Source organism: Dermacentor variabilis, unplaced genomic scaffold (genome assembly GCF_050947875.1).
Source record: "Dermacentor variabilis isolate Ectoservices unplaced genomic scaffold, ASM5094787v1 scaffold_13, whole genome shotgun sequence".
NCBI lineage: Eukaryota > Metazoa > Arthropoda > Arachnida > Ixodida > Ixodidae > Dermacentor > Dermacentor variabilis.
The window spans coordinates 13810875-13830352 of NW_027460291.1; the positions used below are offsets into that span (position 1 = coordinate 13810875).

The window sequence follows — 19478 nt, forward strand, 5'->3', positions numbered from 1 at the left end:
GATACCGGGGCCGCAGTTTCCGTCATTCATGAAAATCTTTGTTGCATAGAACGACAGAAAGCTGAGCTAGCTGGTAAGGATTCATTATGCGAAAAGGTGAGGCTTTGAGACAGGACAAAAGAGAAGTGGACAACACCAACGCCGACTATCAACTGAACGGGCACTGAGGCGAAAAGAAGAAAGAAGACACAACTCATCTGCGCAAGCTCTGGAATGGTATCACCACGTGTCAGTTGGGTACATATACCCGGTCTACGTGAGAGAAAGCTGTTGAGGCACTTATTCTCTTCCTTATGTAAAGTAATCGGAGGCTGATTCACGCATGCACTTCTACCAATATATATATGCCATGCCTCTACCATAAGATGCGTATCTTCATTCTTGTGCCTGTACAATATCGCTCACTCATCTAACTCTGGTGCGTAGTTACAATCTTGGCAATGTAGGGAAAGATTAGAAGGCGATCCACCTGTTAACGACCTTTTATGTTCCATTAGCCTCTGATTGATACACCGCCCCGTTTGCCCTACGTAGAACTGGCCACAGCTAAAGGGAACTTTATAAACCACACCCATACGACAGTCAGCAAAACTGTTCTTCTTATTCTGCTTCACCTGACAAATATCTGTTCTTTTTTCCTTTTACCTGCTACTTTTTTCCTCTGCAGGGCAGAGGAAAAGCAACATTAACATCATATCTACTTGCAACTTTTTTAAGCCTGTGCGTCACTGAGTGAATGTACGGAATAGCCACTACTCTTTTTTTGCTATTACTGCTTTCTGTAATCACGTCCGTCCCCCTTGAAATCGACTTCTTTAGGCGTTCAGCCACAGTGGCCACCGCTACGCTAGGATAACCTGCTTCTAATAGCCGCCGGACGTGTGCATTAAAATTGGCGCTCATTTTGCGCATGCAGGATCTAGTGAGGCACGACATGGCTATTATGTTTTTTTACTACTTTGGAATGATTGGATTGAAAATTTAACGCGTTCGAAGATCTTCGGGAGTACTGCCAACAAACGTGATTATGTTCGAAGACCAAGGAAATGTCTAGAAACTAAATTACGCGTTGCTGAGGAAATTCCTTGGTATACCTTATTCCTCCTCCATTAAGTTTAAATTGCTCACTTACTGAGGTAGAAGCGGAAACGAATTCTTCCCTATTGCAGAAAATCGGGTAATCATCAACGTAACGAAATATCTGTTACAAGCTGAAAAAAAGTAACCACCTCTCCGTCTGGCATGGCACTCGGCACTGCTACCGCGCAACACATTCATCGTGCAGCTGTATGTATCGCCCGTGTAGTCATCCAAGACGTTTTGTACATCACCGAGGTTTTTGTGTTACCCTCCTGTTCTCATGATCTCATCCTCGGGTGGGACTATCTGTAACGTCATAGTGCCATCATGGATTGTTCTCGCGCGCAAGTGGCCCTTTCGCCACTATGTGATTCGCCATCAGTCGGCGCCGACCACAGTGTTCGCAAGGCTTCGTTGAGGGTGCTACTGATCTAACTCAGGAGACGTCAGTGCTTGTGACCTTGTCGTGTACTGCCGTACCAGACTCAACTGTGGCGTTTACGCCACCTGACATGTTTTCTCACCACAAGGACTTTTCTCACGTTCGCCGTCCTCACTGTTAGATCGGAACCCGCTTTGATACCGTTCTGTAATCCGCACCGGTGAGACCTTATGATGTGCAAGCTGTCACATGTACTGAAGACCTGGACGTTGACGTTGGCGCCACCTGTTTACATCTGGACGCCATAACTTCCGTCTCATCAACACCGCCTTCAGCAGTTTTGGACAACGCCATCGCCGAAGACCTCGCCCCGTCTCAGCGCACTCAACTTCTTACTCTACTGCACGAATTCGTTTCTTCGTTCGACTGCAACGAACCATCCTTGGGTCACACGACAAGTGTCTCTCATACTATCGACACCGGTTCCCATGCCCCCTTACAACAGAGTGCGTATCGCGTTCCTTCAGAAGAACGCAAAGTTATCACGGAGTAAGTGGGCAACATGCTGCAGCGTGGCGTCATTCAGCCTTCTCAAAGCCCTTGTCGTCACCTGTCGTTCCAGTGCGAAAAAAAAAGATGGCACCATTCGGTCTTGTATCGATCATCGCCGCCTAAACATGATTACAAGAAAAGACGTTACCCACTGCCTCGGATCGACGATGCTCTTGACTATCTGCAAGGTGCCGAATACTTCTCGTCTTTAGTTCTCCGCTCTGGCTATTGGCAGGTTCCGATGGCTGAGGCTGACCGCCCAAAGAGAGTTTTCATCACTCCCGATGGCCTGTACGAGTTTAACGTTATGCCTTTCGGGCTCTGCTATGCTCCCGCTACCTTCGAGCGCATGATTGGTACTATCCTTCGCGGACACAAGTGGAAGAGTTGTTTATGTTACCGGGATGACATAGTTGTCTTCTTACAAGATTTTCCGACACATCGCGCCCGTCTGCATGACATCCTCACGTGTCTCACTTCAGCTGGCCTACGGCTCAACCTCAAGAAGTGCCGTTTCGCTGCCCGAACGTTAACTTTCTTGGGTCACGTTGTCTCGAAAGATGGTATGCTTCCTGATCCCGACAAGCTTCGCGAAGCCACCGAGTTTCCGAAGCCCACATCTATCAAGGCTGTGCTAATTTTCATAGGCCTGTGCTATCATTTCCGGCACTTCGTTCGGAACTTCCCCTTTAATATCGCACCCTTGACGAAGCTGCTTACCGTAAGCAAAGGCATTTCCGCGTGGTCATCAGCATGCGATGAAGTCTTGGACAAGTTACGCGAGTTGCTGACTTCACCGACGCCAGTGGTGTCCGCCTTGCTGCGGTCTTGGCCGAACGGAAAGCCACGAATGAAGAATACGTCGAGGCTTATGCCAGCCACCCCTTTAAGAAAAGCTGAAATGAATGAATGGATGTTTTATGTTTTATGGCGCAAGGGCAAGAAAGCTGAGATGAATCACATCGTTACGGAGAAGGAATACTTAGCCATCATTTGGGCATTGGGCAAGTTTCGTCCTTATCTCTAGGCCTTCCTTTCAGCATCATCACTGACCATCACGCCCTTTGTTGGCTCCTACTTGAAAGACCTGTCGGGCCGCCTTGGACTTTGGGCGCTTCGCCTACACGACATTCGTGTTGTATACCGCTCTGGTCGAAAGCATTCCGACGCTGACGCGCTCTCCCGCTCGCCGATGACACCTGATGTGGCTCCTCTTTCCGTTCCTTCTCCGACATCAGACCCGTCAGTACTGACCGCTGTTGACATGCCCTCCGAGCAACGCAAGGACCCATCGCTCGCCCTGGTGCTCGACTACCTTGCCGCTCCATCGGTCGTTCCTTTAACGCGGACGTTACGAAGTCAAGCAGCCCACTTTGCCGTGCGAGACAACAAACACCCTCTACCGCCGCAACTATATGTCTGATGATCGGAAATGGCTTCTGGTTATCCCTCGTCACATGCGCTCCAATATGTGCGCGTACTTCCATGCTGACCCTCAAAGCGCCCACGCCGGCGTCCTAAAAACCTTCACAAGGCTGCGTCAGCGATATTACTGGCGTGGAATGTATCGGTTTGTGGAGCAGTACATCCGATCATGCACCGCCTGCCAACAAAACAAAACTCCCCCACTGCGCCTTACTGGCACACTACAGCCGCTACCGTGCCCTGCTCGACTGTTCCAACGCGTTGGCATCGACCTCTATGGCCCGCTCCTTACAGTGGATGTGGAAACCGCTGGATTATTGTTGGTGTCAATCACCTGACGCGCTACGCCGAAACCGCGGCTATTCCCGCCGCGACCGCGCGCGACGTTGCGATGTTCACTGTTCGCAACTTCCTCCTTCGCCACGGTGCTCCTCGAGAACTACTGAGCGATAGGGGTCGTGTCTTCTTGTCAGAAGCGATACAATCCCTCCTTCGCGAGTGCCAGATCATTCACCGGAAGTCGACCGTGTATCACCCCCAAACGAACCGTCTCACGGAGCGCTTCAACCGAACACTTGGCGACATGTTGAGGATGTACGTCTTGTCCGACCACGCCAATTGGGACACCGTACTCCCGCTCGTTACTGTCGCATATAACACCGCGGCACAAGCAACCACCGGTTTTTCCCCTTTTTTTCTCTGCATGGGCGTGAGCCTTTGTTTCCTCTGGATACTATCCTGCCGTACCGACCTGAAGCTTCTGAGTGCACAACTATGTCGGAAGTCGCCCGACACGCTGAAGATTGCCACCAGCTGGCTCCTTCGTTGACCAGCGAGGATCAGGGTCGTCAGAAGACAAGACGCTACAGTCATCAGGCCATGTCCACTTTCCCTGCTGATTCCCTTGTGGGGCTATGGATAACACCTCACATGCCCGGCCTTTCTACTAAACTACTTGCGCGGTACAACGGTCTGTACCTGATCATCGATGCCTCCTCCCTGTGAACTATATCGTTGAGGCCGTCACACCATCGCCGGACCTTCGTTGCCGAGGATGGGAAACAGTGCATGCTAGCCGGCTGAAGCGTTATTTCGACCCCCTAATCTTCTCTGCTCGCTGAGTCGCCAGGATGGCTCCGTTTCACACCCGGGGCAAATGTTTTGAAGCAGACGCGCCGCATGTTTGCGATAGCTGGTCAGAGACGACGACGACGACCCGTGCTGTGATTAGCTAGAGAGCTCGGGCTGTTCGCTGCTGCTATAGGCTGCTGTTTAGCTGCTGCTCCTCACCTTCAATTAAACATCACAACACGTGTAACACTTCCCTGAATATTTCTGCCCTCTCTGTGCCACTTTAATTTGTCCTAAGACATAAAGGGAAAATTATTGCATTGCAAAAATTGCGCTGCGCTGCTTAGGTATTGCATGTCTGCTGTGATAAGTTACCGACATACTAAGAATGTCGGCTACAATAAAGCATATTCACAAATATGTTCATAAATTGCGCTTTCTCTGATTAAAAAAAAAAGTACATAAACAACAGTAAGAGGCATTGTGTCATTTTTTCCTTGCGATGTACTTGGTTATAATCAAAGCATATTATCCTCTTGCGGCTCTCTGATACATCCTCGTGTTCGTCAGCAACATAATTATCAAAAATGATAGACCAATGAATGTAACCAGCGATATCTAAATGACCAGAAGCGGCAAAGTACCAGGGTTGAAGATTATTATGAAGAAAAGAATAATAATTATGGCTTACAAGGGAGCACTGGTCCGTGATTGGGGATAGGTTTCTTGAAGTTGTCATGTAGTACATGTATCTAAGTTGAGTAATCAGAGTTGCCTGGATTTTGGGCAGAAAAGCCTAAATGAATAAAAATTGTTTAGAACAGATATTGCAAGGACTTCATCGTAAACGGCATTATGTCGGCATCTTTGTAATTGAAACAATATTATATGATCTATTTACTCTGTCAGATCTGATCTCTAGGGATAAAACAGAAGATGACAAAGGAAAGCGTGATGAAAATGAGTACGACGCAATAAGTGACGCAAACGAATGTGATTAATGTAACGCGCTGAGATGGAAACGTGGCAGTATGGAAACTAGAAATTATGTAAAAATAGGTGATATGCTGATTGAGTTGGAGAGGAACAAGTGGAATACAGAAAATCACAAAGTGCATTGAGAGCATAACCAATGATTTATTATAGCAGTAGAATCAACGCATATTGGAAGCCAAACACGTGAACACATAAGCAGGTGCTGAAAACAAAGGAATTTCCAAGCACATGTTGGAGTATTCAGAATAAGTTTCGAATGTTCAGGCGCAACATGCAGCTCCTCCCTTCCATGCCAACTTAATCAGGATCGTTCGCTGACTGAGCACGTCGTATTCCGGATGACGCATAATAAGTGCGGGTTCAGGACTTGGCAACGCTCACTAACGGGATATTCTAACCGGTCGTGGCCGAAAACTCTCCCCGGTGCAAAGCCAGTTTCCCGTTTAGCGATGAGGCGCGCGTCTCCAACGCGCAAGCCACGAATAGCGAGCACAGCCGGGTGTAGAAGCCCCGGAAAGCCAATTACCGTGCGGATTCCCAGATACGCACAAGCTTCTGGCACTATTGCCTTTCTCAATAACATTGCGCGGCAAATTGGCATGCTCTAGACAATCTGTCGCTCTTGCAAGTGCAGGTAAAAGCTTCTGGCGGTCGTCCAAACGCAACTCGTGACGTTGCACCAGGCAGAAACCACGAAGTCGCTGCAACGGTGCGATCGGAAGTAGCGAGCAGGTGGACCGTAGCCTGGGCCCTTTCCCATGACTACTACTAGGTATTTGAGGAAACATACCAGTGACGGCAAGTGTCCACTCCTACTTCTTCACCTCCTGATACTGCCGAGCCACTAAGCACTAAGCACGGTCAGATTCCGGTGAGAACCAAGTTAGCCGAAGATAGGAATCACCTATTTGGACAATCTCATAGATGGCACGATCATCATCACCGGCTCGGGTGCCTTATTTCGTAACCATTGCGCACATTTCCCGTAGTTTTTGTTTTGCTGCCCTTCGACATTCGTTGGAGCACTGTCATTATCGCCGGCATTGTTCAGTGGTCGGTTAAAAGCGAGTCGAAAACGAAATCGATTGTCACACCCTCAGCATGCGATTCGTGCTATGTCACGAAAGCGTCAAAGTGAAGCGCGGAGCCCATGAATGTTTCCGGGGCCACCTTCGGCGCGTGCAGCTCATTTCGTGATGCGTCATCGCCGCGGCGCTTTGAGGCAGCAGCGCTCGCCAGCCCACGCGCCTGTTCCGGGCTAGCGCATCCTTCGCGGCGCTGTCCCCAAGGTGGCATTCGCAGAAAGACGGGGGATGCGTGTTCCGCTGCCTAAAGGCCGTAGGCGTCCGCCGACGCGCTATCGTGCTGCCTGATCGCAGGCCGCGACGAGCGCTGGCTGCTGCTTTCGGCGGCCGCGACTCCGCCGGTGGTTTGGCATTCCTGGGGAGCGGGAAAAAAACGAGCGTGTGGGGGCGAACGTGACCGGCCCCTCGAGGCGGCGCTGTCCTGGTTTTGAGGCTAAGTCGGAAAGTGAACCGGTATGAAAAGGCGGCCAACGGCGCGGCGCCCGGTACACTTACGCTCAGACGCCCGGTGCCAGTCGACCTGCGATGCTCTCGCTGCTGCTCTGCGTTCTGCTCGCCGCCTGTGCGCCCTACGGTGAGTGGCCGTGCTGGCACGCGTGTGTGTACCCCTCCACACACCCGGTGTCTCTAGCAAATGTCCACAGCGGACACTTTCTCGAGATGTGCCTACGCTCGACGCTTTTTGTGTGTGTGTGTGTGTGTGGTAGCCCCAACCGCGCGGCCCTGCATCTTGCGATACTGATCGGCTGTTGACATATTCTGGTGGTGGACGGAGAAATATCTTGGCTCTGGACACGTGTTATGCTCTAAATGGCTCATGGGGAGACATCGCAATGAATACCAATCCGACGTGTAGTAGGTGTGCTGTCTCACTTGAGGGATTCTCCAACAGCCCTGTCCGTGGATGTCAGTTTTGCGTGCAGCTTTTCCAATTTCCCCTGAGAAGAAATCGCAGATACGAGAAGGTGGTCGTTCTATGTATCACTGAAATATTTCATGATATAGGAAAGGGGCGATTGGCATTGGCTAAACATTAGTGAGGACGGTTGCATAGCATTCAGCTGCATAGCACGACGGTTGCATAGCAACTGAACAAATTCCTGATCTGAGGTTAAATTCAACAATAAAGGGCCAGGAAAGTAATACACGATTCTAAGCCCTTCACTTTCATTGAGGAAGGCTCAGAGACGCGCCACCAACTGGTGATGAAAATAACCGTGAGCAGAAAAAAATAGGAAAACAAAGCAAGTGGCTCAATAAATTGAAGCCCCTCGCCTACTGGTGCCGTGTGCTGGTCCCAGTGCCTTTAATTCAAGCACTTAAACAGAACCTACTAAAGTGCACGCTTACCAGTGCTAAGCGCCTGATGCGCGCTGTATATCCATTGTACTTTAGCAGATTCGTTGTACGCTGCTGACCGATGGTAAGCCAGGCGTCTCTAAGTAAGACAGGACTCTTACAGGAGACGCCTAGCTGCCTGCTTCACAGGATAGTCTCACTTTGTGTTAATGATGCAGTAGTGTACCTCGGTCATTCATGTGTACTTTACATAAATTTACGAGCTTTAAACATTATTTTCTTCGTGTTTACTCCCGATGATATTAATTCACTGCAATTATCACGCAGGGCAACTTCTAGGACGTGATAATGTAAAGATTCTATTTAAATGCCGTTCTGTTCTACGCTCTTTGCAAGATGCCCTGCAATGCACTAACTGTATCTGTGTTCACGCAAGTGGGCTTTGGCGTTGGCGCGTTGAAAGTCGTTATTTGAGCAGTAGATCAGCTGGAAAGATTTTGCGCTCAACACAAAAGACTTGTTGTATTTCGCTTGATGGATTAATTTCCTAAAAGTTCTACTGACCACGCCATAAATATGTGGGAAGTATTAAAGTAATAAATTACTTTGCCTTTTTGCTCGACATTAGCAAAGGTAGCTTTTTTCAGTATTATGAATAAATTGATTAAAAGGAGAGCCTGATCATATGCTGCTTGAAGGTCAAAGTTAACTTCAAGAATTATTTTGATCGCGAAGGGAGCCCCTTCTCCGATATTTAAACATTACAACTACGAGATCCCACACATCAAACTAGAAATACTGGGCACGGGATAATATCACTCTTTTCAACTGCCGCATACAAATTCTCTGAAATTATTTGCCTAGAATTTTGATTCAGACAGTTTTTACGAAACGTACTACAAATGCAGCTTTAACACCTTACACGATGTGAAAATACCAATGGAAGAATTAACTGTAACTGAGGAGGGCGTACTGTCTCTATTGCATAAGCTCGTTCTCAAGAAATCTACCGGCCCCGATCAGATTTCTAACTCATTCTTAAGTCGATGCGTAAGCTGGACATCAAAGTATCTATTTAAAATATTCACTCTTTCTCTACAAACATCAGTGTTACCAGACGATTGGCGCAAGGCTGCAATAATTCCAATAAATAAATCGGGCTCGAAATTACATTTAAATAACTACCGCCCAGTGTCATTAACAAGCTCATGCTGCAAAATAATGGAAGACGTAATATTTAAGGCCATAATAACTCACCTAGAAACAAACGAACTTCTATATAAACAACAACATGGTTTGAGATCAAGCCTCTCAACAATAAGCCAACTAGCAGAGTTAACTCATGATATAGCTAACGTACTTAATAATGATGGCCAATTAGATAGTTTTCATAGGCTTTTCTAAAGTGTTTGACGTAGTTCCGCACCAGGATTTACTAACAAAATTATCGGCTTTCGGTATTAGTAATAAAATAATATCCAGGATCAACAGTTTTATAACCAATCGTAAACAGAGCGTTTCAATCGAAAATAATCTTTCACAGCCACTCGATGTCTACTCAGGAGTACCTCAAGGATCAGTTCTGGCACCACTTTTGTTCTTGATCTACATTAACTACATCCAATTTTCCATTAAAAACTCAATTCAGATGCGCCTGTTTGCTGATGACGGTGTCGTGCACACAGTCGTACACAACCAAGAAGACCAGATATAACTTCATAATTCACGGCAAACAATTTACTCTTCGTGCAACACTTGGGGCATGAAACTGAACACATCAAAAACACCTTACATGTCTTTCACAAATAAGAAGCTCCCGCTTAACTTTACATATTCGATCGGAAGGTCAACAATCAACAAAAGCGACCAGGTTAAATACTTAGGCATTAAACTCACGCCTAACCTTAACTGGGAGCCTCATATTTCGACCATGTGTCAAAAAGCCATAGGCAAACTATCCTTTTTAAAAAGAAAACTGCGCGCAGCACCACCACACCTCGAACTAAATGCGTACAAAACACTAATAAGGCCATGCCTAGAATACGCTTATCTAATCTGGAGCCCTCATCAAAAATGTCTTATAAATAAATAGAACGTATACAAAAATTAGCCATTAGCTTTGTATATTCGGACTACAAAAGGCCGTCCAGTATCTCAGGTCTGCTAGCAAGGGCAAACCTAAAAGCCCTCTCGCAGAGAAGAGCAGTTTCGCGACTAAAATTCATCCACCAATTAAACCATGCTCATTTCCAGATAGCACGTTCTCATTACCTGCAAGATCCTCCAAAACGCTCAAGCAGACTAAATCATTCCAAAACAATCTATCTTCCCCCAAGTCGTGTTAATGTTCACAAGCATACCCTTTTTCCGGCTGCCATTTCCCAGTGGAACAAGATAACTAACAATATTGTGTGTTGCAATAACATCGACTCTTTTATTAACCACATTCAGTATATTGACTTATCATCACGATTCTTTTCACTGCATTTCTGTACCACTCCTGCACGGGCCGTGAATGGCCTGCAGTATATTTAAATAAATAAATAAATAAATAAATAAATAAATATATATATATATATATATATATATATATATATATATATATATATATATATATATATATATTCCAAAAGTCAGTTTCATACAACTAGCCATGTTATTTACGAAATAAAACAAGTGACACGAGTAACATCCACGTTATCACGGACATTTCCGATATACGAACACATCTCGCCTATAATGTTTCTTTATGAGCTTACACCGTATGTTTGTGGTTATTATTATTTCTTAGTTTTATGTTACCTCAGTGTATAGCGTTATCCAGAAGATACGTGCTTACGTGTTTTTTTTTTCATTTACTGGGGACATTGTGGTTGTTTTACTGTGGCGCTCCAAGGAAAAAAGAAAAGGCCGTACCAATGATTTCCTCAAGCCGTCAAGTAGCGGTTTTTCTCCTTGGCGCCTTCCACAATACGTAGTTGCGAAGAACACATAAAATGAGTGAATAAAAAATGAATGAATAGCTCTGTTCGCGTGTTCGGTACACAAGGCTGTTGCAGTGCCACCGGGAAAGCGCTTGTCCCATAAAATGAATTCTTATGCCTAGGTTTCTTTACTGTTCGTTGATGAAGGTAGTTTTGGTGCGTGATTTTATTCAACTTGTATAGCACTGCCTCTCCTGACACACATACCAATGCGCAGAATATCATTTTTACTTTCACTTTCGCGCCTCGCAAGAGCCACTCGTCTCTCACGTGAAGACCCTTGGTGCTGCCCCCGCCTTCTAAGAGGCTAAATAGTATAAAATGGGGCCATCATGAAGTTTAGGCAGTGTGGTGAGACATGAGCTTGGATTGACATTTGGAACAGTTACACGGTCATAATCACACTAGTACAAACCAGAAAATTGCCCTCACCATTATTCTACCCCTTTTGGATCCTTGCTATATTCGCTTTAAACACGGTGACATTTCTCTGGAGCTCAACGCTCTATCATCAGTGAGGGTTATTCAATTCAAAGGCGAGTCCTGTAGACACTACAGATGCTTTAGCTTTGGTGAAATAAACAAGATGCCACCTATAAGCACAATAGCCGTTGCAGCTAAAATGTGCTGTTGACATTTACCAAACCTGTATGCCATGGCAGCCATACATCTTCTGCAGATGCGCTCCAACTCCTAACGCCTCGCCTAATCTGAACCGGTGGCTAACGCATTTTATCCTTTAGCCGCCGCTGCCTCTCTCAGCTTTTGCAGCATCTCGCCTGTTCCTACTTAATTATGCGCAAGTGCGTTATGCTCTCGGCTCTTTTGGACACAAATCTGCCCCGTTGAGGTCCTCTCAAAAGCGCTCAAAGAAACTTGGCTCACACCCGCGACAGCGGGCTGTTGCATGTGGCCGAAGTGGACTAACAGGGCCACCGGAGACACCCGACTGGCCGCATTTAAAGCGCGCGAAATTTGCAAGCACGCCTGGTAGCACTACAGAAGGCCACGCCATCGCTGCATTTCTCGACCATGTGAGAAGAACACATTGCACACACCTAGCTTCCACATCCATTCGTGTGTGAACCAAAATGTGGTCGATTACACAGGTTCGCGCGCTGGCTTGACCGCTTCGCCATAGTCTGAGCATGTCGCTGTTACTCGTTGACCTGTCAGTCGTGGAAGAACTCGATGCAGCAGCTACTGGAATAACTGCCACTTTCCGGAATTGTCTGCATAAGTTAAATTCAGATCGCTGGAACGGCCCCTATACGTATGGCGGGCCGCCCGACATAGCGGTTTTAAAGCGAAGCTTTCGTTGCATACCTACCTCATAGTTGACGTGTCGTCCTTTCATTGCCTTCACGATAGTCGTCGCCGTTGCCTTCGTGAGCGGATTCAACGAGGAGAAACTGTCACTATTGGGCATACAATCAGTGCCCCGATGTTTCGCATGACTCTGCACCACACGCATCGGCGCGTGACAGCGTTTTTTCTACAGTGCCAAGGTCGCTATCTTCGCACAGTGGCAGGCACGCTTTCAGACGTCTACGACGTTTCAGTTTCCAAGTCACGTGAAGTGTCTCGAATGTGGTACTAATAACGAACGTGACTGCTCGGGAATATCGCCTCTGAACAAAGCTGAATATTGCTCTGCAAGGTATGCCACCGTGACAGATGATCGTTGCTGGATGCGATGGTCGCCGAAATCCGCCGCGCCCGTGTATTTCGTCGTAGCCGCTCATCAAAGCTACATTGCGTAGAATGGGCCCACGCGTGTGCGTGTACCCAAGCAGCTGCGCAGGCGCTGCGTTTGGACAGATTGTAGCGTTGTTTGGGCGAGGCCCATCGGTATTACGATGCGCTCACATTGTAATAATACAGAAACTACCACAGGCTTAAGCGATCTTTATACGTTTGAACAAAGCGCTGATGTATGTCAATCAAAACAAAGTGCGTTAGATCTGCCACGTTTTTTTAAAGCTTTTCTTTGCGAACCTCGCCGAGTTTTCGTGACCGTGGATGGTGCTGCGTGGTGCTGTTCCCTAGACTAATAGGCCAACCAACCACAACGGAGGACGCCCGCGGCATCGCCGCCGGGTTCCTTGTTCCTGCACCGGATGTCCCTCACATCCGCTGCGGTGGTGGCCGTGTGGGGGAAAAAGAACCAGAAAGCTCGCCTTCGCACGTCCGCGGCGGCGCATTGCATTAGCCTCCCTACGATGCCTGAATAAAGCCTTCCGGGTCACATTGTGCCGACATTCTATAAAAGCGAACTCGTGTTTCGACTATTTATGGGCTCACACAAAGCTTTGCTGTACATCGATTTCAGCCGGTATAACGTAACACAATTGCTATCTGTTTTTATTCCAAATTCTCCATTAGCTCTCCTTGATAGATCAAAGTGGTTCGCGCTCTGCCTAAGTTAGTGTGGCGCCCTCCCACGTGGGCTGCACCTGAACCATTCTGACCTATCGCGGAGGGCTAATGACGGATGTGGCATAAAAACAGTTCGGAAGAGGTTTAGGTTATAACGGTCAATAGCACGTTAGAACTGCTCCATTATTTTTTCTTTGTTGAAACGCTGTTACTTCTGTCGATTTGCGACTCGCGCACAGGTCCATGGACTGGCAAAATAACCTATATTATCGCGTTCGCTCAAACATCGCACCTTCCTGAGTCATTGCGTTCGAATTGGGCAAGCACGATCAGCGGATGGTTCCCAATGGATTATCTGGTGTCAGATTGTCCTGTCTGTATTATTGACTGAAATTTAGGGGCCAATCCTGCTCTGAGTCTTTGTTTTTATTTTTTCACAGTTTCCTCTACATCTTGCTGAAATATTGCCAACCACATTGTATTTAAGTGAATCTAATAACGCAGTAGCAGCACACCATACGGAACGCTTTGCAGGCGCGATAGCATGGTTCGGCGCCCCTTCTTGCCCTATAGTTTTGAACTACTGAGTGTGCATGTCAAGAATTATGCTTGAAGCCATCGAAAAGTTCACTAATACAATACATTCGTGTTTCAAACTGCTATAGTGATACAGGAAAATGTATTAACTTTTCTATTCTTTCATCAGCGCTGGAGTAATAGTCTTCTGCCACATTAGGGCTCGGACGCAATAATGTGGATATTTTCGTTTACAAAGATGAAAGGTTTGTTTCTTCCGGAAACAGCAAACATGCGCTCAACCAGTATTTCTTTCGTTTACCGGGACGGCGCTTCAACATTACTGAAGAGAGCCAGCAAGAAAACGCGTCGAACGTGATAGAAGATATGGTTCACTGAAGATCAACACGCGTACTTCACGTAAAAGCATAAACCTGGTCAAACGGCGCCCTTTATACGTGAGCCAACGGTTGCAAAAAATGGTCGCAGTCTATGTTACATCATTAGCCCACGTTTGCGTTATATCGAAGAAAGAGACACATCTTTCACCTCAACAAGCATCTGCAATGAATTCAGCGCCTTTTGTAAGGGCAGATTCGCGGGCAGCACAGCATTTATGATTTCACAAAGTTGCTAAAGCTAGGAAGAGAGATATGGACTTTTTAAGCAGATGAACTATGCCAAACAACAAGTTCTGAATTACCGAAAGTTTGTTTCGATTCAATAGCCACATAAGAAATTACTTATTTGATTCTGCATACCATAGCTGCTTGATTTGTGTCACTTTTCTAATATTCAAAGCGTTTCCTGCAGATAACAGTATTTGTGCAATTCCTGTCTAGTTGAACTTCACCGTCCCGTCATATCAGCACTGCTCTATAACTGCTTACTCAAATTGCACAAAAATGTTATCTGTTATCTTAATACAGTTCATTATTTGCCCCCCCCCCCTCCCCAACAAATGCGTCGTCACATCTGATAACTTGATAAGTGCTGAAAACTCACAGGTACCTCTAGTACGATGAAAATAATAGAGCGGCAAACCTTTAAGGTTCAATTTACTGTGTCTAGGCGTGAGGAGGCCAGCGTCATTACATGCCACTTTTGGGTTAAATAGCATCACTGCCGAGTTTTTCAAGAAGAGAGAGATTTCGAATACCTTCCGCCTGACCTTGTTTATTCTAAGCAATAAGTTAGTGGTGTTAGTAGTTATCTCCCTTTACTGTATCGGTTGCTGTATTCTAGGTACTCTGTTGGAATGCTAAACTAATTAGGCCTTCAGGCTTTTCATGCCTACAATGGAACAATAATTAAAACAAAAGGTGTTATAGGAGTGAATTGACAAGGTACAACGTACTCGCGTTAGGAAGTCCTACTGAGTGGAAAAGGCATCAGTAAAATGAAAAATACATCAAGGTTCTCAACACTGATGACATTTCATTGTAGCTTAGGAAAAATGGAGCAGCACAATATACTCATTCTCGGTACACTGCACTAGCCAGGACTGTGTTTGGAAATGCTCGGTCCTGTAATTGTGCACTCTGAGCCGCTGAACCACAATCTCGCTATGCAGGGTTTATTGGAGGTCACTGGCGCAGCTTCATGCTTCAGTTTAAATAATGTAGGCTTATGATGGTGGATGGTGGTTGTGCTGCTTGTTGCACGTGGCGCTGAACCTTGCAGTGTTCGTTCCTGTGTTATAGCTGCTCGCATTACTCTGAGAGGCACCAAACAATCCTACAGTGGAATAGAGCTCACTCCCATTCGAAGAAATAAAAAAAATTGAGCGCCAACTACAGCCACTGGCCGCCTTAACCTTCAATGAACAGAATGCGAACGTTACTGGGTTAACCCTGTAATTCCCAAAGTATAATATACGCTACACTGAGTTTGTCGCATATAAAATGGGGATTTTAGCACCGGAAACTTGAAGACAATAAATAGTTGCGTTATGAATATGCTGGAGTGAAGTTTCCGTTGCTAATATTTTATTAGGCCAATTACTAAATTATTATTTAGTACAGTAATTAGGTCACCGCTGAAAGAACCTTTCTTTGATTTTCTTATACAAACGTACTCTGCATGGCCAGAAGTAAAATGTCCACTATTCATTCCCATTTTCCTTGATGTGGAACGGCGTGTAGGAATCACAGGGCTAGCTTTATTGACATCTCTGCAAAGAAAATTCAACAATATTCTTGCGATAGACAACTTATCTTTTAGGTGTAAGGTACATTGCATTCTAGACATGAATATCACTGTATGCTGTATTTTCGTAGACTTTTCGTTTGACAAGGAATGCAACACGCTTTCATTGCACAAACTCTGTCTAGCATATATGAATCGAACCATTTAAACTGAATGTAGTGTTTTTTTGAGAAATCGCTGGCACATACTCCTCATAGTTTCTCCCCGCATGGTCAGGTGCACCAAGCTCTACGGCAGGCCTCAATGCTAGGTCGTCTTTTATTTTTCATGTGAGTTAGAAAAAATCTGCCAGCAATATTTGGCAACATTCACCTCTTTGTTGCTGACTGTATGATTTTTTTCGAGAAGTGAACAATTACGAAGAATAGGATTAAAGCATATCTCACCACTATTCCTCAATATTGTAAAGCGTAGCTAAAGCAACTAACCATGAAGAAATGCAAAGTATTGCCTGTGTCTGACTGGTCTAATTTTTCACCCATACCTTTGTTAAATAAGACTACCTTAGAATGCGAAATTCATTATATATACATCATTGTTCATGTTAAAAGTACTTTGACTTGGGCTTTCAGCTCTGAATTTGTGATTACCGGGGCTTATAGGACACTTCCTGAATGGCGCCCTACTTTTTCTTCTGCCCCTTCCGATTTAAAGTTGCCGCCTTAATGCAATACCGTTGTGACCGGGGGTCCGAGAATGGGGTATATTTATTCACCGTCGAATCTTGAGGGAACATCGGGCTGGGCCAGACATCTAGGGTGTTTTAAATAGACAACTTTATATTACATTATGTACAAGAATGATGCAGAAATAATCAATATAGAGGTTCAAGTTTCAGCAAGTGATGTCTTTCACCAAACGTTCGTATCCTCTTTCAAACCATCCGTCCTCGTTGTCCAATCGCCTTCGCCCAATCCGGCGTCAGCAGACGTATGATATCAGGTCCCGCCAGTTTGAGGCTGGTAGCCGTTTGCCTCCGAGGAGAGCTTTGTCCAAAACACATGCACATCACTGTGCACGAACAGGGAAAGGGGGAAGCATACTGACCCCGTCTCCGGCGCGGAAATGGCAGTTTGGCTGGATGACAGCTGATGTGAAAGAATGTCCACCTGTACCCTGCCTAGCTGAACCTCTTAGCAGAACTCAAATGTTGGCCATAAATTATCCTAGTTGCGGAGGGCTCTCGCAAAGTCATCGGCCCGGTCACCATTATGGCGTCCTCCTTGGGCGACTGTTTCCGTGGGCCAATCGCAATACTAGCATGCCCATGCCAGAATACGTATCAGCAGTGTGCGACTCGTGTTAGGAATATTATTTTTTATCCCGTTCAGATTATTGCCGTGCGCTTCATCTTTTGTACCTAGAATGAAACCACAAGCCTAACAATAACCTACGTAAACTTATTTCGTTTTACGATATTTAGCATCTCACTGGAACATATCCCGTCTAGCTTTCTTCCATAAGTTGTACTATCGCCCTGCAGTACGTGAGGGATTAATCTGCGAACTTAGCATATGGCCCATCGCGCTGACCATCCTCATAAGGCAATAATCGAATCAACTTCTCATACCAGTACTTCTCTTTGCACATCACAAGAATTGAACCATCTTTCGGGAGTAATAGTTGCTATTAGTGATAACCACACTTTCTACGAAGTACTAGTTGCATTGTATAGAAAACATCTATTTCAGGACGGTAGCATTGGTAGTTTGTTTGTAGTGTTGGTTTTGTTCTATTGTGCTCGCCGTAGTTACTTAGTAGCTATGGTGTTGGGCTGTTCAGCACTAGGCCGCGGGATCGAATCCCGGCCATAGAAGCCGTATTTCGATGGGGGCGAAATGCTATAACATCCGTGTACATAGATTTAGGTGCACGTTAAAGAACCCTAGGTGGTCCAAATTTCCGAAGTCTCCACTACGGCGTGCTTCATAATGAGATCGTGGTTTTGGCACCTAAAGCCCCGTAATTAATTTTTTTGTTATATTGTATATATAATAATTATGAATATTATCATGAAAACACTATAGCTGACATTGTATAAGTAGGAGCTACTTTTACTCTGTCACTCACGGCACTATTATATTTTTATTGTCGTTTAGTAATCACTCCCGTCTTTAATGCTTCTGGCCCTGAGGGAACGATGAGGGAAGTAATAAATAAGCAAGTGAGTGGCCTGACTGCATGGACAACACTTCGTGCTCATCAGCGGTTGCACAATTTTTTCCTTGAATCATCGCTGCCAGAAATCTTAAATGGTGGTTCTATGAATTAAAAAAAGATGTTTATTATGTCGTACCTTAAAAAGTGTTTATTGACTTTATGGGGTCCACGAATCCAGTGCAGGTAATATGATCAATGGAAAATGCACTGTTCAAGAATATAATTGGAATTTTTTTATCGGGGCATATTACAAATTCTTTAACGTTAAGAGGAAGCTTTAGCTCGGGTCTAACTCCGACGTGGCCTATTCAAATACATGTAAAACGCAAAACGGTTTTATAAGATAACCATTGGACCGATTTTAATGAAATTTGTTGTATTTGAGACAGAAAGTAAAGTACTAGTGACTGTGACTAAAGTACTAGTGAGAGAAAGTAAAGTACTAGTGAATTTCGATGTGGGGCATGAATTTTGTTGACTTTTCCGAAATTTGAAAGCTCGCAAAAAAAGCAATAGAAACAGGAAGTTTACAAGCTACTAGCTCCCCATCAAGAACAGATATCGCGGTTGTTTAAACGGAATCCATAAATCATTCAAAGCGGACAAATTCGATATGTCAGTTTACACGTTACATGATTTGTTACAGTGTGTACAAGGAAAAGCTGTATTTACACATTACTTTATTTTTGAGAATCATGTTTAAGATATCAATTTTGTCCGCTCTGGATTTACTCTGAGATTCAATTGACAGAACTGTGATATCGTTTTTGATTGTTGAGTTACGGAGTTGTAAATTTGATAGTTTCGTTTTCTGGAAAATGCCAATTTTTAGTGAGAAATTGACAACCTAAATAAAAAATTCGAAACCAACGGTCAATAGATTTTAAGTTTTCTTTTAAATGCAACAAACCTCGTCAAGCATGCTGCAGTGGTTGCCGAGAAAAACGAATTTTTCTTTGCATGTAGTTAGATAGGAGCACCCGAGCTTAAGCTTCCTCTTGAGACTTGTTCTGCTCGGGCTGTTGTTACCATCTCTTGAGGCACCGGCTCGTCGCTCACCGTATGGCTGATTACGTGCTGGGTTACAGCACACAAAGCGCTTCGTTATGTACGGATAAGCCCCGCCGCCTCCCCATCCACCGTCTTGAGTGACGAAGGTGCAACTTCTTAACACGTTCTCATGGAAAACGCATCCTTGCTTACCCGATACCCCATTTACGAACTGCTTGTTTTGCTCTTTTAAGCGACGAATAACGAATACCATTGGTGGTAGCGCGCCCGTGGCCTGCATTCTCATCGTTTCTTCTCGCACCCTGTCGCCCGAAAGTAGCTACGCAATAG

The 19478-nt window shown here is 45.4% G+C and overlaps 1 protein-coding gene across 1 annotated transcript in view; it reads left to right on the forward strand.

Annotated features, from left to right (window-relative positions):
* Positions 1 to 6835: 6835 nt before the first annotated feature.
* The window catches only part of LOC142566795 (protein obstructor-E-like), a 67301-nt gene continuing 54658 nt past the window's right edge, over positions 6836 to 19478 (forward strand). Inside the window, exon 1 of the mRNA XM_075677679.1 lies at positions 6836 to 7165. Within this exon, the coding sequence (XP_075533794.1) occupies positions 7117 to 7165 (49 nt within the window). The 5' untranslated portion in view covers positions 6836 to 7116. The remainder of the gene's footprint in view (positions 7166 to 19478) is intronic.